Source organism: Phascolarctos cinereus, unplaced genomic scaffold (assembly GCF_003287225.1).
Source record: "Phascolarctos cinereus isolate Bilbo 61053 unplaced genomic scaffold, phaCin_HiC Scaffold_5;HRSCAF=322, whole genome shotgun sequence".
Taxonomy (NCBI): Eukaryota; Metazoa; Chordata; class Mammalia; order Diprotodontia; family Phascolarctidae; genus Phascolarctos; species Phascolarctos cinereus.
The window spans coordinates 151,453,595-151,480,723 of NW_027555958.1; the positions used below are offsets into that span (position 1 = coordinate 151,453,595).

The 27,129-nt window shown below is 37.3% G+C and overlaps 1 protein-coding gene across 1 annotated transcript in view; it reads left to right on the forward strand.

The window, feature by feature from the left end:
* Window positions 1-26,167, forward strand: part of AK9 (adenylate kinase 9) — a 137,467-nt gene extending 111,300 nt beyond the window's left edge. The window contains exons 30-38 of the mRNA XM_078155579.1: window positions 998-1,199; window positions 2,730-2,876; window positions 6,517-6,737; window positions 11,949-12,145; window positions 13,239-13,408; window positions 15,225-15,323; window positions 15,486-15,588; window positions 19,238-19,352; window positions 25,365-26,167. Coding sequence (XP_078011705.1) covers window positions 998-1,199; window positions 2,730-2,876; window positions 6,517-6,737; window positions 11,949-12,145; window positions 13,239-13,408; window positions 15,225-15,323; window positions 15,486-15,588; window positions 19,238-19,352; window positions 25,365-25,567 — 1,457 coding nt within the window. The 3' untranslated portion in view covers window positions 25,568-26,167. The remainder of the gene's footprint in view (window positions 1-997; window positions 1,200-2,729; window positions 2,877-6,516; window positions 6,738-11,948; window positions 12,146-13,238; window positions 13,409-15,224; window positions 15,324-15,485; window positions 15,589-19,237; window positions 19,353-25,364) is intronic.
* Window positions 26,168-27,129: the final 962 nt, after the last annotated feature.

Here is a 27,129-nt window from a genome sequence, read left to right on the forward strand (position 1 = left end):
ATGGGGTTAAGTAACTAGCCCAAGGTCACATAGCTAGTAAATGTTATGTGTCTAAGGCTGGATTTGAACTCAGGTCCTCCTGAATCCAGGGCTGGTGCGCCACCTAGCTGCCCCTATAAGGGACTTATTAAGGTTGAACTTTTTACATTCCTGCATGGAAAAATGATGTTTGTAACTCATGAGACCTTTGTCCTTATTAGGGTAGTTGGAGGGGAAAAAAAACTAAAAATAAATAAATTAATAAAACTGGGGGGAAAAAACTCCAAGAAAAATAAAGCAAGTATGTGGTTTCTCCTGAAAAAAAAAAAAACAAAAGAAATGATGAGCAGGTAGATTTCAGAAAAACCTGGAAAGACTTACATGAACTAATAAAGAATGAAGTGAGAGGGGCAGTTAGGTGGCCCGGTGGATTGAGCACTGGTGCTGGATTCAGGAAGACCTGAGTTCAAATCTGACCTCAGACGCATAATACTTACTAGCCGTGTGACCCTGGGCAAGTCATTTAACCCCATTGCCTAACCAAAAGAAAAAAAAAAAAGAATGAAGTGAGTAAAATCAAGATAACATTGTACCCAGTAATAGCAATATTGTGTGATGATCAACTCTGAATGATTTAGCTATTCTCAGCAATACAGTGATCCAATACAATTCCAAAGGACTCATAATGAAAAATGCTATCCACTTCCAAAGAAAGAACTGATGGAGTCTGAATGCAAATGAAAGCATACTATTTTTAACTCATTTTTTCTTGTTTTTTTGTTTTCTTTCATAGCATGTCTAATATGTAAAAATATTTTGCACAATTACACTTGTATAACCTATATCAAATTGCTTTACCATCTCAGGGAGGGAAGGCGGAGAGAGAGGAGAGAATTTGGAACTCAAAATTTTTAAATAACAAATGTTAATTGTTTTTGCATGCAATTGGGGACAAATAAATATTATTTTAAAAATAAATAAAGGGAAAAAAATGTTTAATGCTATTTATGCTTTGCAGTTGCCAGAAAATTTGCACAGGAATATGGCTTACTGCGTTTGTCAATAGGAGATGCCATGCGTATGATACTGACCAACCATCCAGAAACAGAGTTGGCACTTATGTTAAACTGGCATCTTCATAAAGGATTAACAGCACCTGATGAGCTGGCTATCCAGGCTTTAGAAATTGCTCTGATGGATATTGTGTGCAATACTGCAGGGTAGGCTTCCTGATATTAACATATACAATGTTGAAAAATGTTGAAAATATATCATGAGAATTTTTACAAGATGGATTGTGTTATATTGTATTATATTTTGATGAATCTCCATTGAAAGACAGTTTTTCAAAAGTTTTTAAACATCAAATAATTTAACTAATTTAAATCAATTATATTCTGAAAGGCTGTAAAACCAAGAATATACATTAAATTTAGTGCAAGAAGACTTTAATCTGCATTCTTATAACAATTGTGACAGAGTTTGTACTTTCGTCAGGCATGGAAAGTTGTTGTTTGAAATACTATTTGAAAATGCAGTGGGGGGGGGAGGTAAGTTCATTTACCCAAATTAGTGAGACTCAATTAAATCACTACAAGAATATGTACAAATTCAGCCCATTCTGTGAAGGCTGTTTCTCAGGAAAAAAGAAAAGAGGAAGGAGAAAGAGCTGAGGCCAGTATAAAGCCCAGTTCATTCATCTCAGCCAGACTGAAATGTCTGAGTACCACTGGTAGACTCAGGAGCAGATTTTTCAGCCCTATTCTTTAGAATACCATAGAATACCATATAGAATAATATAGTGACATAGCTAAGGTTCAGTATTTCTTGGATATTGTATTATCTCACAAATTCCTACAAAAGCCTGACCATCCAAATATAAATTAAATCCATATATGCACTTAATCTCTCATCACCCATCTTTTAACGGCCTCCATAAATTAATAACAAATATACAGTTCCATAGCATAGGTTTTGTTGAACTTGTAAGCAATATGGACTCTTGCAAAGTTCTCTTTTTTTCTATTTGAAGTTTCTCTTTTTATAGAGAAGAATTTGAATTAAGGAAAATTTTGCCATCAAGCAAGAACAAAAGACTAAGAAAGGCTCAAAACAGATCAATGTTTAGATTGTAGAACTTGGATTCATACTTAAATGGCTAAGTCAGGGGCTTTTACTCTGAGGTCTGTGAACTTGCTTTTTAAAAATATTTTAATAACTATTTCATTAAAGCTACTTTCCTTTGTAATCCTATAAATTTTATTCTGTGCGTTTTAAACCATTGTTATGATGGTGCTTAGGCTTCACCAGATGGCCAAAGGGGTTCATAACACATTTAAAAAAAAAAAAGGAGGTTAAGAAGCCCTAGACTGAATTTACATAAGGAAAATGCAGTAAAGCCTACTGTTATTTGCCCCAAGACATATTCCTTTTCTAACAGATATCTATGGGGCAATGAGATACATAAAGGAAATCCATGAACAGTAGTACCTCAGCAGTGTACCTTAGGTGGACCAATACAATGTAATGAAAAGGGGGAAAAAAACTACATAATTGGGAGAGGGAATATACTACTTATATTTAATATATTTTAGGACATGTCCACAATTAAACCACTTATTTATTTTATTTGCTTAAATGAAGTTGTAGGAGAACTTGGTATCTCTTTTCCTCACATGAAAGAAAATATATTGATAATAGATAAGAATCAATTATGAGAAGATTTACATAGCTAAGTTCCTCTTTAATAGGGTTGTAATTGATGGATACCCTGTCACAAGACATCAAGTGAACCTCTTGGAATCGAGAAGTATCATTCCTGTGATAATTTTTGAGTTACAAGTCCCTACAAAGGAGATTTTTAAGCGATCATTAATAGATAATAAAAATAATGAAAGGTAAGGTGGTCAATAATTATTTTTTTAAAGACTGGGTCTCCCTATCTTGCCCTATGTGCACTTGTAATTGAAGGGGCTACTCATGTGCCTGATACACTTTGAAAGGCATTACTTCTGGGGGCTCACCATATTAATATGAATGCCCAACAATGCAGATGCCTGATAGGTCTAATGCACTGAAGTTCAGAACTCCAAAGCTCAAGAGATCCACCAGCCTGAGAGCAGGAATTGAAACATGTACTACCTTGTGTGGCTCAGTGAAATTTAATGAAGAACTGAAAACAGTACTCCTAAAGTTCTGTTTTTAGCTCTACAAATAGATCAATCAATGATTTTGTGCAAGTTCATATAATAATAATAGCATGATATCATGCTTTAAAGTTTGCAAAGTACTTTACAAATAGCTCATTTGATCCTCTCAATAACTTGGAGAGATAGGTGCTATTATTATCCCCATTTTATAGATGAGGAAACTGAGGCAGACAGAGGTTAAGTGACTTGCCCAGAGTTACACAGCTAGTAAGTATCTGAGGCTGTATTTGAACTCAGGTTTTCCTGACTCCAAGTCCAGCACTCTTATTCTTTATGTCCCCTAGCTGCCTCCTAGCAATATAATTGTAATAAATATTAAATTTGTCACCTCTCTCCATGAAAGGGTAAATCAATGACAGTAGAGCTTTGAATGTGATAATGGAATAATATAAATACTCATAACTAGTGTTTATATTGCACTTTAAGGTTTGTAAAACACTTAACACATATTATCTTATTTAATCTTCATGAGAACTCTGGGAGGCTGGTGCTGTTATTATCTTAAACTGAGGCTGAAAAATGGCTTTAAACTGAGAAGTAATGGTGTGGTCCCAAGTACTTGTATTCACCCAAATTAAAATGCAATAGAATTAAAGATTGAATCAGAAGAAAAATGGTTGTCTCTAACAGTTGAGTTAGGGGATTAAGAACATATTCTTTGCACTTGCCCAGCATTATTTATTAAATAATACTGCATGATCCCATGAAAATATTTCATCCAAAATTAAAGTTTCCTTTTCTAACAGATATCTATGGGGCAATGAGATACATAAAGGAAATTAGTTTCCTTTGTAATCCTATAAATTTTATTCTGTGTGTATTAAACCATTGTTATGATGGTCCTTAGGCTTCACCAGACTGCCAAAGGGGTTCATAACTCATGTAATAAAAAAAAAAAGAGGTTAAGAAGCCCTAGACTGAATTTACATGTGATTTTAGCTATTTAAAATATTCATCTTCTGCACACATCAAATAAAGACAAACAAATATGTGCTTTGGATGATGATAATACTTAATAGAAATATTCTATGCTAGAAATGACTAGAATTGGCCAGTGAGATTCTCGTCTTTATGAGCCTTCACAGTGTGCTTTGCCTGACCCAGTCTTAACAAGGACTTGAATATGTGCAGGTATCTGGTTGGCTTTCCCTCTCTGGGTATAAAGATCTCCTGAGTTTGATAAGTTTACCTGTGTGGGGTTGTCCAGAATCCTCTTTCCAACTCACATTCATAACTGATGAATCAGGTACCCTAGAGCAAACATATCAATATGTGAGTTACAAGTTACATCTCCTCTGGGTTCTAAGGGCACCCTGAGGGGTTTGGGAACTCTTTCTCTAATGTGGGCTCAAGCCCCTGTTCCAGGGTGTTCTCAATTTCAATCACCAGTTACAGTCAGTATCACCTTTAAATCATCAATACTTTTAAGTGCCTAGCACTCCAATGTCATTTAATCAGTTAACTTAATTAGCCATTTACTGAGGTTTGGCAAGAACATAAGTTACAAAGCATTCCCTAGCCACCTCAATACCTGGAGACACATTCTTTATTACATCTGAGTCCTGGGTTTAAATCTGGCCTCAGACACTTATCAGCTGAGTGATCCTGGGCAAGTCACTTAACCCTGTTTGCCTCAGTTTCCTCATCTGTAAAATGAGCTGGAAAAAGAAATGGCAAATCACACCAGTATCCTTGCCAAGAAAACCCTAAATAGGCTCATGAAGAGTCAGATGTGACTGAAACAACTGAACAACAATAGAAATTAAGAAAGCCATGTTTTGTGGAAGATGGCAGAGTATCCTTGGTTGGTTGTTATCCTTCATTCTTGAAGAGGACTAAAATGACATCACTATGTTTGAATCAAGTTACAGTGTGGTCCACTGTAGCTGTTCAAACCAATACGAGCCTAGAATGCTCAACCACAGCTGAGGCACAAACAGTCCACATGAACATTTGGGGTGGATTCACTAAATTTGTGCGTCTCGAGTTTCTTCTGAGCTACCTCAGTTTGGCTTTGCTCATAGAGCACAGCACTTCTATTGATGAGGGCACACCTTGTTGGGAAGTCCTATGCCATATCTCCCATGTCATGCAATTCCAAAGTTCTTAAAAGAAACCTTATTAAGAGTGTCATTGTATTGCTTTTTCTGACTGCCTTATGAGCACTTCCCCTGTGTGAGTTCTCCATAAAATAGTCTTTTAAGGCAAGCATATGTTTGGCTTTTGAACAACCTGGCCAGTCTATGGGAGTTGTGCTCTCTGCAGTAGAGTTTGAATGCTTGGCAGTTTAGTTCGAGAAAGGACCTCAGTGTCTTATCTATCTTATCCTGCCAGGTGATCTTCAGAATCTTCCTAAGACAGTTCAAATGGCAGAGCATCCTAGAGACACGGAATATTGAAACTACAAGGCTCAATAAGCATTAAATTTACTTAGCTGTTAAATTAAATTTACATGGCTCTGAAATAGAATAAAATCATTGATTATGCTTTCTTATCTTCAAAACAATTGGTCTATGAAATTAAATGAAAGATGGAGTAGAATGACTAAATCTAAAATACAGGTTGCTTTTATTTGATTACTTACTGTTAAAATGTATGCTTTTTTGGAATTTATTTTTTGTGACAAAAATTTATTTTTATGGTGAAAATAGAAAAGTCTAATAGGTGACAAACACTCCTGATAATAGAAATAATATTTATCTAAATTATTTGAGAATATTCTGCAAAATGAGGAATTTAAAGTATAGAATAGTATATTAACTCAAGAAAGGACTGAGAGTGCAACTCCAATGGGCAGACCAGTTGTTCGAATACAAAATATACACTTGCCAAAAAGACTATTTTATGGAGAACTCACACAGGTCAAACGTTCACATGGTGGTCAGAAGAAGTGATGCAAGGACACTCTCTTAACAACTTTGGAATTGATTGTATGAAATGGAAGGCACTGGCACAGGACCACTCAGCTTGGCAGGCCCTCATCAGAAAAGGTGCTGTGCTCTAGAAGCAAAGCAGAATTGAGGTAGCTCAATAGAAATGAAAGATATGCAAATTTAGAGAAGACACCCCAAAGGTCCACAAGGACTCTTTGTGCCCAACCTGTAGTAGAGCATTCCAAGCTCAAACTGGTCTGATCAGCCACAGTCATAAACACTAAAACTTGACTCTGGTATAGTGATGTCATTTTGATCCCCTTGGAAAACGAAGGACAACAGCAGTCTATTGACATTGAAATCAAGCTCATTTACACAATTGTCATCTTCAGACTTGGTTTCAGGAAAATATATTGAACAACATTTTTTTCTCTTTCTTTCTTAACTTTCTTTAGTTTACCTTATCCACTACATAACAGCTCACAGATTTTGTCTATCAAGAACTCATGTCTAAACAAGCACAGAATTGTTATTAAGGAATTCTATGAGGTAGAACATCAGAACTGGTGTGTAATTGATGGATTTCACAGCAAATGGTGGGTGTGGGATAAAATGCTTGAGAGTGTTCAGATGATGAATACACGGATCCAGCTCTATTTGGAAAGGATAAGAGCAGGTAAGAAAACAGTGTTGCTCTTAGAATAAATTTCTGCTTCTTACATATATATTTTACACATTTATTTCAAGAATGTTAACAAATCTTTTAAATACATTGTGTTCATAGGATATATCTATAATCAATCGTTCATACAAGAAGGACTTACTAAGTCTTAACTGTGTGCTTAGAGCTTTATAAAATCTAAAGTACTATGTTGTATAGTGACAGGATGATTAGCATTATTGAAGGTTGAGAACTGAATAAAGATAAATGAGAAGGAAAAAAAAGAATTTAAACATTTGTGTTATCTAACCAGCGGTGGGGAACATGTGGCCCTTTAGGTCCTCAACTTCAGAGAACAGATTCCCTAAATAAAAGGATTTCTTCTGTAAAACTTGGACTCGGTCAAAATGCGGCACCCAAGGACCTAGAAGGCCACAGGCTCCCCACCCCTGATCTACTCTTTCCTGGGCTATCACTGCAGCAAAGGAAAAATTTTACTCCTCTCTGACTAGTTGTCCATCTCATTCCCCATGCAGAGGTTGTTTCAAGCCTTCTCTTCTCTCCTCCAACCTCCCATACCAGCTCTTCCCCAAACCGTCTTAGCTGAGGATCTTGTATCATACTCTACTGAGAAAATAGAGGCCATTTGTCATGAGCTCCGTCCTCCCTCTTCTTTTTTATTTCAGAACCCCTTGGCATTGTTCTCTTTTCCATTTTGTTGTTCAATATTTCATATCCAACTCTTTGTGACCCCATTTTGGGGTTTTCTTGGCAAAGATTCTGGAGTGGTGTGCCATTTTCTTCTCCAGTCATTTTACAGATGAGGAAACTGAGGCAAACAGGATTAAGTGACTTGCCCAGGGTCACACAGCTAGTAAATGTCTGAGTCCAGATTTGAGCTCGTGAAGATCAGTCTTTCTGATTCCAAGCCCAGTACTCTATTCACTGCGCCACCTAGCTGCCCTTCTTTTCTGTTAGTCTAGTCTTTGATGGAGAAATGAGCCTTCTCTTACCCAAGTGCGGCTCCTCATTTTGTACTCTTCACCCTTTCCCTTCCTGTGTGGTGGCTTTTTTTTTCCCCCCAGAAGATTTCACTCTCATCATCTTCTTCTCTCTTTCCATATCTCTCTTCTCTGGCTCTGGCTCTATCTGTCACATGCAAGGACAGACAGACACACAGACACAAACACACACACACACACACACACACACACACACACACACACACACCCCTCAAATTTCCCCTTATCTACTGGCTCCTCTGCTGCCTACACTTTCCCAATTCTTAAAAATGTTCACTAGACCCTACCAGACCCCAAATGTCATTCTATATCTCCTTATGTTCCTCCTCCATTTTTTAGCCAAATTCCTAGAAAAAGCTTCTACATCTATTGTTTTCACCTCCTCTTTCCTCACTCATTTCTCAACCCTGTGCCATCTGGCTTCTGACCTCATTACCCAACTGAAAGTACTTTCTCTAAAGTTACCATTGTTCTCATAATTGCCAAATCTGATGGCCTTTTCTTTATCTTCATCCTTCTTGATCTCTCTGCAGCCTTTCACTGTTGAGACCTTTCTCCACCAGGATGTTCCTTCTTATTTGATTGACACTAGTCTCTTCTGAGTCTCCTACCTATTTGACCACTTCTTTTAGTCTCCTTTGCTAGGTCATCATCCATAGCTCATCCCCCAACTGTGGGTGTTCCCCAAGGCTTTATCTTTTCAATCCTCTTTTCCCTTTCTACACTCTCTTACTTGCTTTATCTCTCCAGCTACCCTGGATTTAATAACAATAGCTAGGCTGATAATTCATAGATCTATACATTCAACTCCATTCTGAGTTCCAATCCTACATCACCAACTGTCAATTGGGCATTTCCAACTATCTTAAATTCAACATATCCAAAATAGAACTCATTGTGTTTCTTCCCAAACCCAAGTCTCTTCTGAATTTCACAGTTTCTCTCAAGGCATCACCATCCTTCTAATCTCCCAGGTTAACTTCTTAGTGTTATTATTGATTCCTCACTCTGCCTCAACCCACATACCCAGATCATCTGCCAAATCTTGTCCTTTCAACCTCCACGATATTTTACATCCATCCACTTCTCTCCATTCATGTAAGTCACCAGCCTAGTTCAGGCTCTCATCACATCTTGTCCAAACCATTGTACTAGCCTTTTCATTGGTCTCCCTCCCTCCAGTCCTCACCCTCTCAATTCTATCCTTCACACGGCTGCTGAAGCAATTTTCCTTATTGTCTAACTATATCTCTTCCCCACTAAATAAATCTCCAGCTTCTCTTTACTACTTCTAAAATTAAAAATTTTAAATTAGATATAAAAGCTTTTAAAAGAGGGTAGTTTTGAATAAGGAAAAATTCAAGGCAGGGAGACCAAATAGAAGGCCATTTGCAATAGTTCAGGTGAGAGAGAGGTGATGGTGGCTTGAACAAGGGCGTGACTGTGTGAATAGTGAGGAGAAGGGACAGATGCAAGAGACGTTATGGAGACAGAGACAACAAAATTTGGAAACTGAGCAGATACATGAAGCAAGGAAGAGTGAGGAATCAAAGATGAAACTAAGGTTGTGAACCTTGATGATTGGAAGGATGGTGGCATCCATAGGGAAGTTCAACAGGTTGAGTTTGAGATGTCTATTTCAACATGCAGTTGGGAATGTCCAGCAGGCAGTTGGTGATGAAGGAAAGACTAGGATTGGATATATAACTCTGGAAATCATATGCATAGAGATGATAATTGAACTCATGGGAACTACTGTGATCAACAATCACAGTAGTACAGAGGGAGAAAAGAAGAGGGCCTAGGACAGACCCTTGGGAGATACCTATGGTTAGTGGGAGTGAACTGATTGATGACCAACAAAGGTGACTGAGGAATAACCAGACAGGTAAGAGAGAAACCAGGATAGAGTAGTGTCACAAAAACCTAGAGAGAAGTGAGTATCCAGAAGAAGAGTGATCAATAGTGTGAAAAGCTGAAGAAAAGTCAAGAAGGATGAGGACTGAAAAAGGATTTGGCAATTGACAGATCATTGGTAACTGTGGAAAGAGCAATCTAAGTTAAGTGGTGAAGTCAGAAGCCAGAGCTCAAAGGGTTGAGAAGTGAGAGGGAGAGAAAGTAGTGGTAGTAAGTGTAAACAGCTTAGGACTTTGACTAAGAAATGTAGGGGAACCTAGCCTAGCCCTCCATTGTCTTACCTCCCTATAGCCCCCTCCTTCGCCCCCCTCCCCTCCCACTTCCCACCCTTAATCCTATCTAGGCTCCATTCTCCCTTGGTCCCTGGCATTCTGTTCACCCCAGCCTTCTGGCTCCTCCCATCCAGATTCTCCTTAGAACCTTCCTCCAGTCACCTCAGACTACTTGGCCACTCCTAGACCCCTCCCATGGTCTTTCTGTATATAAGGTCCATCTGGCTTCCATTAAGGTGCTCAGATTCTTAAGATCTGGCCTGCTTACATTAGTCATACAAATGCTTAGATTCCTTAAGAGTCTGGCCAACATTTCAGATTCTTTAATAAACCTTGTCTTTGGCTGGAAAAAAAAAAGGAACATAGGAGAGATGTAGGAAGATATTTTGAAGCTTTGGCTGAGTCCAGTTTGGTCTTCTTAAGAGTAGGGGAGGCTTGAGCAGGTTTAGGCATCAAGGAAGTAACAAGGAGCTAGGGAGAGATTAGGGAGAGGAGGAAGTAGGAAAAATACGTCAATTCTTCAGTCAGAGGATCTGGGTTAAAATCCTGCCTCTCATGCCTACTTCCTGTGTGATCTTAGGCAAGTCACTTCCCATCCTTGAGCCTTAGTTTTCTCAACTTTAAAGTGAAGGAATTGGACTAGATGATCTCTGAAAATCCTCCCATTTCTGCTTCTGAATGAATGCTGGTATCCTGGGGCAAGCCGAAGTTCTCTGGAAATCTGTAAATTTCTCTGAAAATTGGCCAAGCCAATGATTGAGGACCCAGGTGGGAAGTCCTTTAGCCTAGGATAGAAGTCAGAACTTCAGGCCAAGAGGGATTTATGTTTTATAGCTAGATTACAGGAAAGAAAAAGCTGGAAGGGTTGGGAAACAATTTGCAATCAGGGCAGAGGTCCAACTCAATGTAGAAGCCATTAAAACATACTGAAAGCACATAGTAAACATGCCCATGTCTGTACATAACACACACACACACACACACACATATATATATATATATATATATATATATATATGCACGCGCGTGCATATATATATATATATATATATATGCACGCGCGTGCATATACTCCTTTTGGGAAGAGGAGATGCCTCATTAAAGACAGAAATATAGCTATACCTCAGGTAAAACCCAAGCTCACAACTTCACTCATTAGGGATGATAGTAACTAGAAGGTTCAATGTAGATTCCATTCAGATAGAAGAAATCTTGCACTTAGAGAACCTATATGTATAAAATAAATTCTCCCGATGTATTACAAGCCTAGTTTTAATTTCCAAAACAATAAGCACAAAATCTTACTAATGAATAAGCTTGAATATTGCTTTGAAGGCCTTTGCTCAAGCAATGTGAACTATTCATTGTTGTATATTTGTTACAGATTGTTGTTGTATTTAGTTGTGAAAATAATGCTCAGCTTTTTCAAAACAAATGGGCACTTCAGAGGTGCCCTCTCATTTTGTGTCAAATGCACAAAACATTATATTCTTCCTCCAGAGTATTACTTAAATCTATCATTGTCATAAAACTACATAGAAAATATCAAAAACAAAAGCTTCTACAAAACTTACAGATAACTAAAATTTCTCTAGGGAAAATCCAGAAGTATTACTAATAGGATGAACCTAAGTATTCCTATCCATGAAATAGCAGTATCAAAAATGAATAAGATAGTTTAGGGATAGGGTTTTGATAAATTTTTGCCGATTTATAGTTTTCACAATGAATAATTATACAATAGAGTAACAGTTAATTAGTAGGAATGCTTCTGCATATTTTCATCATTAGCAAGATCATCAACATGAAAAATAGACATGTATTTAAATATAACTATTTCAACATAGCTCCCACAAACACAAACATAACAGAGCCTATTGAGTAGATGTTAGCCCTATGCCCCAAAACGAATGTTATAAAGTGCTTCTGCTCTAATTCTAAAAATGCTAGTATTTTTACATGTGAAAAAAAAAATCGTACAATGTAGAAAAAACATTGTAATTCATTAACAACAGGGAAAGCTGCAAGCATTAACAAGCTATGCATCACTCCTCAAGAGCTGATTTCTCGACTGGGAGAATTTGGACAGTATTGCCCTGTCAGTTTGGCAGAAAAGAGTGAACTGGTTGACTGCTCTCTAACCAGCTCCCTAGAATTTTCAGCTGAATTCAGAGGACACTATTATAAAATGGCTTCTAAAGTGGAACTGGATGTAAGTATACACCAAACTCAAGATCTTGATTCGTGTTTTCCTGTCGTGTACATGCCTGGTTTGTTTTGGGTTTGAGGTTTGTTTTTGATTTTGGTCTTGCGGTATTAGGGGATTTTTTTAAATGCCTGCCTCATTTCTGGTTTAATGGAACTCATTGTGAGTATTTGTTCCCTGATGGGGCTCAGTTCATCATCCCCAGGAAAAAAAAAACCTAGACATTCAAAGTGGGCTCAAGCCCTGGCTCTGCCCCATAATTACTAGCTACATGACCTTGGGCAAGTAATTTAACTCCTCTGAATATCAGTTTCTTCATTTGTAAAATAAGAATAATAATGCTTGCATTACTTACCTAAAAGGTATTTGTAAACAAAATATTTTGCAAACTATAAAACACTACATAAATATGAAATACCACTTTTTATTATTATTTTTTAAATTGAGAAACCAAAAGACATACATTGGTAGTCTGAAAGATAATCCAATATGTCTGAGCTCATTTTTTAATATATAAAGTGAATATATAGATATGTTGATATTCTCCTTAAGTAGACTTTATCTTGTCAGTCAGTCATCAGTCATTTAAGTGTTTATTAAGTGCTTATTACAGTCAATAAGCATTTTTTTTAGCATTTACTGTGTGCTAGGCACTGTGCTAAATAATGGATCTTGCCTATTTTAAGTGGCAGTCACAGAATAGGAAAGCTGGAAGAGTACCCCCCTCCTAGTTCCCCCTCATTTTAAAGATGAGGGCACAATAGCCCAGAGATATTAAATTACTGGCAAAATAAGTTAATCACAGGAGAGCCATAATCCAGAACCAGGTTCTAGGCTCTAAGTCCAGTATTGTTTCTGCTATTCCATGCCGCTACCCCATTTAATAGGGGAAATAGGGGAAGAAAGCTTAAGCTGGAATTAACTGAAATAGATGCTTCTTGAAGGAAGACTATTTGAGGTATAATGAATTGCTTGTGGTTTTGGGAAAATTAATTTCCATTGGAAACTAAGAGCAGTAACAAAAGAACCTCAAAGAGATGTTTAATTTACTTGGTATTTGTTATAAATATTTTCATATCACTAAATTTTTTTACTATAGAAATTCCTGGAAAACCCAGAAATATATGTGGCTCCATTAGCACCTAATCCTCTCCCGCCTCCAGAGCTATTACCCAAAAGGCTAACAGTGGCAGAAGTAAAGAACCAATTCCCTAAAAATGCAGAACTTCAGGGATATTGTCCAGTCACTTACCTGGATGGGAAACAGAGGTAAAACTATGAATTGCCCTGGCTACTAAATAATATGTTCACTCAGCACAAAAGGATTCTGCATAATAATAAACAACCTTAAACTATTGATCAAAAATTATTTTTTGGTTAAATTTTTATTTTTCTTCTATCATCACAAGTCAGGTTTTTCTTCTTACTATGTCCTCCCCTTATGCTTATTAAGAAAAAATGTAAAACAAACCCCTGTTACAAACATGTATAGTCATGTCCACAAATATATAAATATATGTGTGTGTGTGTGTGTGTGCGTGCGCGCATATATGTGTATGTGTATCTCAATCTTCATTTTGAGTCTATCACATTTCTGTCGGGGGGTGGGAAGCATTTTTCATCATGAGTCCTCTCGAATTGTGGCATTGGTCAAAGATATAAAGTATTTCAAAATTGATTGTCTTTTCAATAATGTTGTTATTGAATAAATTGTTCTCCTGGTTCTGCTTACTTCACTCTGCATCAGTTCATATATATCTCCCCAGGTTTCTCTGAAACCATCCCTTTCGTCATATCTTATAGCACAATAGTATTCCATCATATTCATATAACCATGACTTATTCATCTATTCCCCAGCTAAAAATTTCTAATTCATCATTTGGGAAAAAAATGTTTTGTTTCCAGCCTGTAAAGTTAGATGGATAGTAAAATAAGGTTGGCTATACCCTAAAGAAATCAAAGAAAGGAAGAAGTCCCACATAGATAAAGATATGTAGAACAGTTGTTTTTGTCATGGCAAAGTACTGGAAACTCAAATTGGCATCATTTGGGGAACAATTATGTAATATGAATATAATTAAACTTCACTGCTTCATAAGAAATAATGAAAAGGATGGTTTCAGAGTAACTTGGAAAGACTTGTATGAACTGATGGAGAGTGAAGTAAGGAGAAATAGAACAATTTATAAAATAAAAACATTGTAAAGACTACATAATGAATAAATTGATAAACTTTGATTAATTCAATGACCAACTGTGATTCCAAAGGATTGATAATAAATAATGCTACATACTACCTGACAGAGAGGTGATGGATTCAAAATGCAGAACATAATGTTTTTATATGACCAATGTAGAAATTTGTCTTGGTTGACTATGTATATTTCTTATAAGGATTTTTTTTTCATCAAGGTGGGGAAAGATGTGGAGAGAAAATAAAGGCTTGTTCATTGAAAGATAACTATGTATATGTTATATGTATATTCATTCAAATGAATGAATGTATATCTATTCTATATACTCACTCAGATTATTTGATAGATCATTGAACACCTAGAAATACGTGTGTGTGTGTGTGTGTGTGTGTGTGTGTGTGTGTATGACACACACATATCTTAAAGTAAAATAAATCCTGGCAAAGCTCCCGTGCCCAGCCTTAAGGGGATTGAGCCCATGGATAGTCTCTGCACTTCCAGCCTAGGAGAGATAGGGAGACCTGGTCTTTAAAAAATATTATTTTCTAATTAAAATTTTGAAACAAAATAATACACCCATTTAAATTTTGAATTACATATCAGTACAGTCAGTGAATTGGGTAATGAAGTGGCACAATGGATAGAACACCGGCCCTACAGTCAGAAGGAACTGAGTTTAAATCTGGCCTCAAACACTTAATGTGTGACCCTGGGCAAGTCATTTAACTCTGTTTGCCTCAGTTCCTTATCTGTAAAATGCGCTGGAAAAGGACTTGGCAAACCACTGCAGTATCTTTGCCAAGAAAATCCCAAATGGGGTCATGAAGAGTCAGACACAACAGAAACATCTCAACATTATACTCAGAGTCATTCTTTTTCTGCCTCTCAGATATGAAGCCCTAATTCCTGGAAACATTGAATATGCTTTAGAGTATCGTGAGCATATATACTTTTGTGAGAGTGAAGACAAACTGCAGAAATTTTTGAGGTAAGTTGGTGAATTCTTCACTTTTGTATTTTGCTTTTTTATCTGTGTGTTTATATATGTGGATAGACATACATACAGATATATGTAAGTAGAATATGAATATGTAGACAAGAGAGGGGGAAGTGAGCTATGCAATTGGCCTTGGGCATTTTATATTTGCAGGTTACCAGAGAAATACTGGAATCAGAAACTTCCAAACAAACTTCCTCCAATTAAGGGGCCAATATCACTTACCAGCCTTCCTTTGCCTGGATACCTGGAACAGGTATATTGTCATTTCCTGCTTTGTGTTTTGTATGTAGATAAAAATTAAGGCAATAGAAACCTGCAGGGTTCCATTTACTTTTCTTTAAATATAGTTTTCATTTCAGTGGGTCATTCAGATTATTTAATGGATCAATGAACTCATCAGTTTGGGTCCTCCCACTATTATTGGGTGATGTTAATGGAAAGAGCATTGGATTTGGAATTGGATAGCTTAGGTTTGAATCCCAAATTTTTAACTCCTTGTGTGACTTTAGAAAAGTCCCTTCACCTCTCTGGGCCTCAGTTTACTCTTATATAAAAAATGAGGGGTTGGAGTGGATTAGCCGTTTACCTTTTTTTTGCATAATGCATCCCTTTGGCTATTTAGTGAAACCTCTGGACCCTCTCTCAGAGTAATAATTTTAAATGCCTTAAATAAAATACATAGTATTATAAAGGAAACCAATTATATTAAAGTACAGTTGTAAAAATATTTTAAAATAACCAATTCACAGACCCCCAAGTTAAGAATCTGTAGACTAGACAATGTCTAAGGTCCTTCCAGTTCCTTGATCCTTGAGCTTACATTCCCTCCATATCACAAATAAATTAAGATTTAAACCTAAAATCTTAATTAATATCTTTAATTTTGTCACTGAAATTTCAGTCCTTGGAAAGCATTAAGTCCAATGGCAAATGAAATTAAAGACTCACTCCTCAGTATAAAGGTTGAAGTTTATCTTTTTTTTTTTTGCAGGGATGGGGGAGGGGGCGCCAAGGCAGTTGAGGTTAAGTGACTTGCCCAGGGTCACACAGGTAGCAAATGTCAAGTGTCTGAGGACAGATTTGAACATAGGTCCTCCTGACTCTAGGGCTGATGCTTTATCCATATCCTTTGTTTCATCAAAGTATTATAATTGTGGCAAACTTATGAGACTTTGGTAAGAGTAAGATTGAAAAGACCTCCTTAAAGATACCCAGAGGAGGTGAAGTCTAGATAATGGGATAAAAAGAATCTGTATAGCTTAGCTCCCCACTGACCCTTCTCCACAACAATCTAGAAAATGCACCAGACTGAATTCTGACTTGGGAAGCCAAAAAAAAAAAAAGTCACAGTGAGTCATTTTTCTAGCCATGGGCAGCTTAAGGAGACAGAGAGACCTGTAAATACAAGAGACAGGGTCAGGCCAGGAGCAGCCCAGAGCATTCCAGCAATCAAGGAGTGAAAGAGGACCAAGACAGGGCACCAGAGCAAGGTGCACCAGGGCAGAAAGAGATGCCAGGGTGTCCCTGAACTAGCACTGGGTACAGGACAGGCTGCAGCCTGACGGCTCTGTCTTCCACTTTCTGGGCCACGATTCCAGGTCACATACCTAAGGCAGAGAGGAGCAGTTTCAAGCATAGGCTGTAGTTGTGTATTGAGGAAGGAACAAAGTCCAGAGACAGAGGCTGTGTGGCTCTTATCCCAGGACCAGATCAGAGATTAAGTCTAGCCTTGAGCCCCACATGTAAGCTTGCAGGAGTCCCAGACCGAAGAAGAGCTGGGAGTTCAATCATTCTGAACCTGCAGAGCCTCCTAGGGACTAAAAGTGACCCAAGTCCAGCAACAATGTACTAAAACTCCCAACCAAGCTGACAGATACAAAACGAGGTCAGGAACTTGAAGAGCGACCAGGAAGACAATGAAAAAACCCCATCCTGGATCACACCACTTTTAGGAGCACTGAAAGCTTGCAGGCCTCCCAGCCTGAGCTGGGAAAGCAGCAGAAATCCATAAAAAAACAGAAGCTCAGGTCAGACATCTCCCCAAAAGAGCAGAGAGCCCAGCACTAATATAAAGTCAAAAGGCAAAAGTAGGTTGGAAGAATCATCAAACAAGCAAACAAAAAAATCCCACCATAAAATTTGATTTTATTCTATTTTCATTTCCCAATTCTCTCCTCCCATCATACATCTGTTGAGAGGACAAGAAAAACAAAAATCTGTTATAAATATGCATAGTCATGCAAAACAAATTTTCCCCCTTACCAATGATCAAAAAAAGGAAAGGTGGAAGGAAGGAAGAAAGAAGGAAGGAAGGAAGGAAGGAAGGAAAGAAGGAAGGAAGGAAGGAAGGAAGGAAGGAAGGAAGGAAGGAAGGAAGGAAGGAAGGAAGGAAGGAAGGAAGAGGAGGGGAGCAGAGAAGGAAGGGGAAGGAAAGAAAAGAAAGAGAGAGAGAGAGAAAGAGAGAGAGAGAGAGAGAGAAAGAGAGAGAGAGAGAGAAAGAAAGAAGAAAGAAAGAAAGAAAGAAAGAAAGAAAGAAAGAAAGAAAGAAAGAAAGAAAGAAAGAAAGAAAGAAAGAAGAGAGAGAGAGAGGAAAAGTGTTTCAACTTGCATTTGAATCCATCAACTCTATCTGGATGTAGATAACATGTTTCATTATGAATTCTTAGTAATTGTGGTTAGTCATTATGTTGATCTGAGTTAGTCTTTCGAAGTTGATTATCTTTACAATATTGCTGTTTATAAATTGTTTTCCTGGTACTGCTCACTTCACTTTGCAGTTCTTCCCAGTTTCTCCAGAAACCATCCCCTTCATCATTTCTTATACCACAATAGTATTCCATCAAATTCGTATACCATAACTTGTTCAGACATTCCCCAATTAATGGGCATCCCCTCAGTTTCCAATTCTTTGCTACCACAGAAAAAGCTGCTATAAATATTTTTGTGCGTATGAGTGCTTTTCCTCTTTCTCTGATCTCTTTGGGGGCATAGGCCTAGTAGTAGCATTATCTCTGGGTTAAAGGGAATATACAATTTAATAGCTTTTTGGGCATGGTTCCAAATTGCTTTCTAGAATAGTTGGACCAATTCACAGTTGCACCAACAGTTCATTAAAGTACCTATTCTTCCTCCAGCACTTGTTATTTTTTTTCCTTCTTAGCCAAAGACTTAGTAACTGATCAATATACTGACCAAACACAGTTCCTAAGGACTCTTTCTTTCTTCCTCTCTTTCTTTTTTGGAACATGGATAATAGGGAAATTTGTTTGGCATGACTATGTATCTTCATAATGGGTCTTATTTTTCTTGACTTTCAGGAAGAAGGAAGAGAGTTCAAAATTGAAAATAAAATAAAATTGAGTGTTAAAAAATAAATAAAAATAAAAGTTGCAAAAAAGCTACCTTTCATCAGTGTTAGAAGTTCCTCAAGGGCAGCTACCCCCATCAGTGAAAATGCAGATTAAAAATAAAAATGCTTAAGTAAGGATAATGACTGGACCTGTGATGGCACTGATACAGGGAACTCCCAGATGAGGAAACCTCCTCTACCAATATAAGCAGACACCTTCTCTGCAATTTACAGTGTTAGAGAGTTGCTTAGAGCACTCAGTGGCTAAGTGACTTGCCCCAAGTCATGCAACCGGTATAGGTTAAAGGAGAGACTTGAATTCACATTTTCCTGCTCTACATACAGCCAGTTGTCTATCCCCATACCAGGACAACACTTAATTAAACATATTTTATGTCTCTATCATGATAGCTTATTGATCTTCTTAATAATGACTCCTATACTCTGCAGATGAGTAGAGAATAGGTGTTTTTCTCTCCTTTAACCATAAGAATAATAAAGAAACTATCTTCAATTACTCAACCATGTAGCCATCTCTGCTTCCCCTCTACAGGGTGCAGCAACTTCTCTAATTAAAGCCATGAATGAAGTAGGCTGCTTAAAGCCCAAATTTCCCTTCCAAAGTATAAAGAGATCTGCCTTACTCTACATAGCATTTCATCTAAAAGGTAAGTGTTTGTGTTGGAACCCTCAAAATAAAATAAATTACCTAACATCATTGTGTAGTGGGGTATATAAGATGCCTAGAAACATAAAATTTCAGACATGGCCTCAGAGACCATCTAGTCCTGCTTCTCCTGGAAAAAGCATTCCCCTCCTCCACTCCCATCCCATAACATCTCCCATAAGCAGTAATCCAGGCTCAGCTTGCAAATCCCCCAAGAAGAGGAACTCCCTGCCTCCTGCAGCAGCCTATGCCACTTGGGGATTGTTAGGAAGTTTCTCACACCTAAATTTGCCTTTTTTCCATTTCTACCCATTGCTCCTAATTCTGGTCCCTCTGGGGGACCTTTGGCCTCTGGGGCCAAACAGATTAAAACTTATATCTTTTCGACTTAATTGACTTTCATATTTATTAAGGCTGTTGTCATGGTTGTAAAACTAGTAAGGTGGAAATCTGGAACAGGAACCTGGATCTGCTGGTTTGAGATCCATGGGTTTTTCCAACTACACCAATTATGTTTTGCTGTATCTGAGGTAGCCTGGAGTCAGGAAGACCTGAGTTCAAATGTGACCTTAGATATATACTAGCTCTATGACCCTGGCAACTCACTTAACCTCTGGTTGCCTTAGTTTCCTCGGCTGTAAAATAGGGATAATAATATCACCTCCCTCATGGGGTTGTTGTAAGGATCAAATGAGATAATACTTTTAAAAAGTGCTTAGCACAGAACCAGGCACATAGTAGGCATATAGAAATGCTTATTCCCTCCCCTTTCCCTTTTCTCTCCTTCAACTTTTATATTAAACTTGTAACCACATCTTATTAATTCCACTAAAATCACTGGATCTTTTTTAAACAAACTGCTATCTAACCATGCTTCCTCCATCTTGTACTTATAAAGTTGGTTTCTCAAATCCAAGTATAAGACATTATGTTTATCCCCATTAAATATCATCTTAGGAGGTTCAGTTCAGATGACATGATGATATACTTAGAGAATCCTAGAGAATCAAGTAAAAAACTACTTGAAATAATAAACAACTTTAGCAAAGTTGCAGGCTATAAAATAAACCCACATAAATCATCAGCATTTCTATATATTACCAACAAAGCCCAACAGCAAGAGATAGAAAGAGAAATCCCATTTAAACTTACTGTAGACATTATAAAATATTTAGGAGTCTACCTCCCAAAACAAACCCAGGAACTCTATGAACACAGTTACAAAACACTTTTCACACAAATAAAATCAGATCTCAATAATTGGAAAAATATCAGTGGCTCATGGGTAGGCCGAGCTAATATAATAAAAATGACAATCCTACCTAAGCTAATTTACTTATTCAGTGCCATACCAATCAAACTACCAAAAAATTATTTTATAGAGTTAGAAAAAATAATAACAAGATTCATTTGGAAAAACAAAAGGTCCAGAATATCAAAGGAACTAATGAAAAGAAATGCAGGGGAAGGTGGCCTAGCAATTCCAGATCTTAAATTGTATTATAAAGCAGCAATTATCAAAACAGCTTGGTACTGGCTAAGAAATAGGGAGGTGGATCAATGGAATAGATTAAATATGCAAGACACAGTAGTCAATGACTACAGTAATCTATTATTTGATAAACCCAAAGACCCCAGCTTCTGGGATAAGAACCCACTCTTTGAAAAAAACTGCTGGGAAAACTGGAAAAGAGTATGGCAGAAACTAGGCATAGACCCAAATCTCACACCATATACCAAAATAAAGGAGGTTCAGACCAGTGTTCCATCTAGCCTGTCAATAGCATTTTGGATTCTGAGCCTATCATTAAATTAGAGCCACTTACCTTAGCAATTGGAATAAGGGCTGAGTTCAAGATAATATTGATCATTTTCTCCCATCCATTTTAATTCCTTTATTTACCCTGTATCCACGTAGGGAGGGGGAAAGGAAACCTACACACAAGATTTACATGTCCAAAGGAGATTTATTAAAGGATATTCTTTATAACCAGCTGGAGATGGAAGTGGAATGTTATAAACCTCCAAATCTACATCCAAATTGAGGCAATGGTATGACAGTTCCCTGGATTGGGGTGGTTTGGCAGCTTCAAAAATGGCTTCCCAACTCCTCCCTCCCCACTTTTTTTTTAAATAAGAAAAATCCCATCTCCGATGTGTGTTGCCGATGGGCCCTCCTTTTCAGGGGTTCCAGCATGATGATTGGTAGGGAACAAATTGTTTTCTTCTATCTCCAGCTCTGTGATTTGTGGTCTTTGAACATAGTCCCTGGTGGAGGAGGATGAAAATATAAGATTGAAATGTTTCCTGATTTACCTAAAGTCAGCTAACAGTGGGAATTTAGAGGATCTTATCCATGATATAAGCCATCAGGGCTCAAAGGGAGCCTTTGTGAAATTATAATTGGGAGGAGAAGAGATCTTTGCTGTTTTTAGGGGTAAAAGCAGCAAACAAGAAGAAATCAGCACAGGATCCAAGCCAATTAATAGGGGCATCAATATTCCCACTGCTTTCAGCCTGTGGCTGTACTTGAATTATTCTTATAGACTGGAATTTTTCTTAGTGAATCTGAACTCATATTCCATAGGAATATGGGAATAAACTGTCAATACCCAAAGATACTATTAAGGAAGAAAGGCCTCATTTATTAAGATAGTTATATCTAAACATATCATGTATTTATATAACTCTCTAGCAAGCAATATTGATTCATTCACATTCCTGAGAATGAGAAGAATGGCACTTAGACCTACAAAATTCTGAAAAGCAAACCCATACGCAATAAGAAGGGAGTATGGCACAAAAGAGACGGAACATTGTGGAAAGCATTGCAGCAGCTGAAGTTTTGTTCATTATACCGTAGTCATTCACTGTTTTACCTTTCCCTCCTACCTGAGTGCCATCAGCAGAGATGACAAATGTGTCATCTCTGCCTGTTCTTGTAGGTGACTTTCTGTGAAGAATTTTAGTTCAAAAAATTCTGCCTGTACTTCCTCTGTACCTTTTTAAGTCTGCTCTCCTAAAACCTAGATTGCATGTTAGACTGTGTCTAGTTTTCTTCTCCTTCTGCATCACAAATTCTAAGAAGGGAAAGAGTCACTTCCCCTCAAGGTTTGTATCATTTCCGTCCTAGCAACCACTTCTTCCCTATTTGGTGAGAATCAGATCAAGAATAGAATTTCCCTTTGTCGGTTCCTCCAACTTTTGAAGGATGAAATTATCATGAAGGCAAGTTAAAAAATGGCTAGCTGTTCCTTTTGGGGGACTTTCTGGAGTCTCAACGTCAGTTCTTCCTAAATTGTAATATCTCCCTGTGTGGTATCTAACTTGGTGTATCTACTAAGATATACACTTAGGCAGTTTTCTCCTTCCCCTGTCCTTTTTAATCTAAAGCAATTTTGATTTGATTTGCAAAACACCAAATAAATATATTATTTTTTATTAATTTATTTTGATTTATCAACAATCACTTTCATAAGCTTTTGAGTTTTAAATTTTTAAAATTTTCTCCCCATATTTTCACATTAGTGATGTTGTAAGGAAGAATTAGAACCAATAGGAGGAAGCATCAGAAAGAGGAAACAAAACAAAACAGAAGAAAAAAGAATAGCAAATAGTAGGCTTCCATCTGCATTCAAACTCCATAGTTCTTTCTTTGGATGTGGATAGCATTTTCTATCATGAGACCTTTGGAGATGTCTTAGATCCTTGCATTGCTGAGAAGGGCTAAGTCTTTCAATGTTAGTCATCACACAACGTGGCTGTTACTGTGTACAACTTTCTCCTGGTTCAGCTCACTTCGCTCAGCATCAGTCCATACAAGTCTTTCCAGGTTTTTCTGAAGTCCACCTGCTAATCATTTTTTATAGCACAATAGTATTCTATTATATTCATATACCACAACTGGGTCAGCCATTCCCCAATTAATGGGCATTTCCTCAATTTCTAATTCTTTGCAACCACAAAAAGAGCTGCTATAAATATTTTTGTACATGTGGGTCCTTTTCCCATTTGTATGATCTCTTTGGGATGCAGCCCTAGAAGTGCTATTACTGAGTCAAAGGGTATGCATATTTTTATAGCCCTTTGGGCATAGTTCCAAATTGTTCTCCAAAATGGTGAGACCGGAGAAGCTAGGTGGCGCAGTGGATAGAGCACCTGCCCTGGATTCATGGAGGACCTAAGTTCAAATCCGGCCTCAGACACATAACACTTACTAGCTGTGTGACCCTGGGCAAGTCACTTAACCCCATTGCCTAGCCCCCCCAAAAAAACAAAACACCACAAAACAAAATGGTTAGACCATTTCACAACTCCAACAATGCATTAGTTTTCCAATTTTCCCACATCTTCTCCAACATTTATCATTTTCCTGTTTTGTCATGTTGGCTAATCTGATAGGTGTGATATGGTACCTCAGAATTGTTTTGATTTGCTTTTCTCTCATCAATAGTGATTTAGAGCATTTTTTCATATGACTATAGATGGCTTTAATTTCTTCATCTGAGATCTGCGTGTTCATATCCTTTGACCACAAATAAATATATTCTTAATGGCATTTGGTAGGTCTCCTCTATGCCCAGCTACTGCTTAGCCTATGTTTTAAGCTGTGGTTCAGATATCTAAATCCTATTTTTAAATATCATATTATTAACCATATGTTCACTCACTGAGTCAGCTTTTTCCTTCTCCCTCCCTTGTCTTCAATGGGCAACAATGATGAAGATTACACCAACACACCACCATGGGCTTCAATTTCCTACATTGCATCAATTCCTTGGTGCTTTCTCGGTTCTTTCTGCCAGTATCAATTGTTACCATTTGAATCAACAAAAGAAGAATAGTAATCATCCTTTTTATTTTTTTAAATTTTTTTTTTTTAGGCAATTGGGGTTAAGGGACTTGCCCAGGGTCACACAGCTAGTAAGTATCAAGTGTTTGGTCTGAGGCCAGATTTGAAATTCAGGTCCTCCTGACTTCAGGTGATGCTCTATCCACTGTGCCACCTAGCTGCCCCAATAATCATCCTTTTTGACATATCTTGGGAGGTTATTTATTATGCCTTGAATACGTGCCCTGGAAAGTCACCAAACTTCAGCTCCTCTTAACAGGGAGGATTGTCTAATTATTATTTTTTGTTTTGTTTTGTGGAAGAATCATTATAGAGGCATTATGTTTGGGGTGGAGGGAGTAATAAATGTTTATATAGCACCTATTACCTGCCAAGCACTTTTTACAAATATCTCATTTAATCATTACAACTGTGGGTAGGTGCTATTGTTATTCCCATTTTGCAGTCGAGGAAACTGAGGCAAACAAGTTAGGGGACTTGCCTAAGGTTACATACTAATAAATATCTGAAGTCAGGTCTGCCTGACTTGAGGCCCAGCGCTTTATCCACTGTGGCAATAAATTGCCTGTATGGAACAGATCAACCTCCTCCGATGGACCAGAAAGGAAAAAAAGTATGCTATAGCATAAGAATCATTGATTTGAAGTCAGGAGAGATCTGGATTTGAATTCTGCCTCTGATACTTATATTTGTACTTATGGAACCATTGGCAAGTTACTTTTAACTCTCTGCATTTCTATTTCCCCATCTAAAGCATAGAGATGATAACACAAAAGGACCTGATTCACAAGGTTTTGTGAATCAAACAAATGACACAGTGTGCATAGTGTTTCTGCAAACCTTAAAGCACTATATAAGTAATGTCAACTATTATTATTATTAGAAGGAAGATTTAATTAAAATCACTATCACTGGTATTGCTGATTTTTTAAATATAATAATAAAAACTATATATAGTCAACTTTCAATTTTTCATACAAATGGGGACAAAGGAAAGGGTCACCAGTGCTTTGATAATCTAAAATAGTGGATAATCTAAGAATTGTTTATATTTCAAATGAATTATATACCTACATGTCTCAAACATCAGGTTCTCTTTTCAGTATCTTACATCATCAGCTTCACAGTAGATATTTATGTTTTTTGTTTACTTCCCTACAGCATTTAATCCTAAAGGTTCTGAATATTCACGGAAAAAATATAAGAAGAAGCTGGAGCAGTTTATAGAAAGATGTGAACTCATTCCTTACTTAGGTTCCAAGATGACCAGAAAATACAAGGAACCTCAATTTAGAGCTATTGACTTTGACCATAAATTACAGACCTTTTTCTCTCTTAAAAATATAAACCCAGTCATTGGTTAATTTTGTTTGACTACTCACAATGATGTATAGTTAGATAATCCTCCTATGGGAAAATCCCCATAATGAAGAATAGGAAAAGAAGAACAAATGCTACTATTCTCTATTTTTCAAGCTACCTTCTGGATGGCCTGTTAGAGTATTCAGATATAGTACCTGTCGGGGGCTTCTGTCCATCAGAAAGGAATATCTTCCTAAGCATAGGACTTCAAATCAAAGAAAGTATCTCTTTTTGGCTGAGTTTTGATGTTTTAACAAAAGAATAGTCCTGTAATAATATTACTTGCCAAAACATGCTTTAGAATGCTATTAAAAGTAACTACGTTTCTTTGCTTTATTAGTTTTTGTTCTTTAAAATAGGTTAACAGAGAAATTGAACAGCCTTTTTGATCATTAGAGAAAGATACTAATTGAATATATTGGGCAGCTACAAGCAAAAAATAAATAAATATAAGTAAAATAGGAATATTGGATGTATTCTCAATTTATGTGATTGTTTTAATAAGCAGAATGAACATAATGTTACCTTCAAACTTTGCCTACCTACATGTGAATATGGGGTGGTTTTTTTTACAATATAACTGTCTGCCTATTTTCTGATTTCTGATGTATATTTTTAAAGTACATTTTATGTAATTTAATTGACACAAAGATTGTAACCTGTTTTAAAAACTGATAGAATTTGAAGAGGAAAGCACTAGATCTTCATTTGTATGACTAAAGCAGGCAAAAATCTGAAACCTAAAGAAATTGGGTTGGGGTTAAAAAATATCAGACTACAGATACTGGCTTTAAGACCCAAGGTAAAACGTTTAATGGCTCTAGGCCTTAGTTCCTTCATTTTTAAGATGAGGGAAGTGGACCCAATTATCTTAAGATCTCTTCCATCTCTATGATTCTAATAATTAATAGCAATTAGAGACCTTTTGCCAAAGTTAGGCAAGGGACCCACAAGTTGGCCAACATCTTTTCAAGACAGTGATAACAGAAGTGGCTGACTGCTAAATTCTGTCTGCATCCCAAACTTAACTCTTTTCCCAGTATCCAAAAGGTACCATAGTCTCCTAATACCTGCCATTTGCCTTCTGCACATCACAAAGTCCGAATTGCAAGCTCTAGTATTCCTCAGGTGGTTGGAAATAGCAGATTTTACAAGGACAGTCTTATATGTGGGATGATTAGGACAATTATCAACTTATCTTCAGTAATCAGTGACTATATTACTTGGAAAAAAGCAATTGATTAAACAATAAGCATATATTAAAGACCTACCATGTGCCCCCCCTGCTGACGTGACCCACGATCCCAGCACAGAAGCTAGGATTCACAATGAGTGGGAACTGGACCCAGGCACAGCAATCCAAAGCTCCTCCCATTACACAGAGACTTAGCACTATACCCTTCCTCAGTAATACAAGAAGTCCTTCCCACCCATAGGAATCCCAGGAACTTACCACTTTAGCCACCCAAGTATGAGTTGGGCATCCAACAATCCTCTTTCCTCCTCCCCAGGCAAACAGTGGCCTCTTAGGAAAACCTAAGACCTCTTGACAATTAACTTTGCA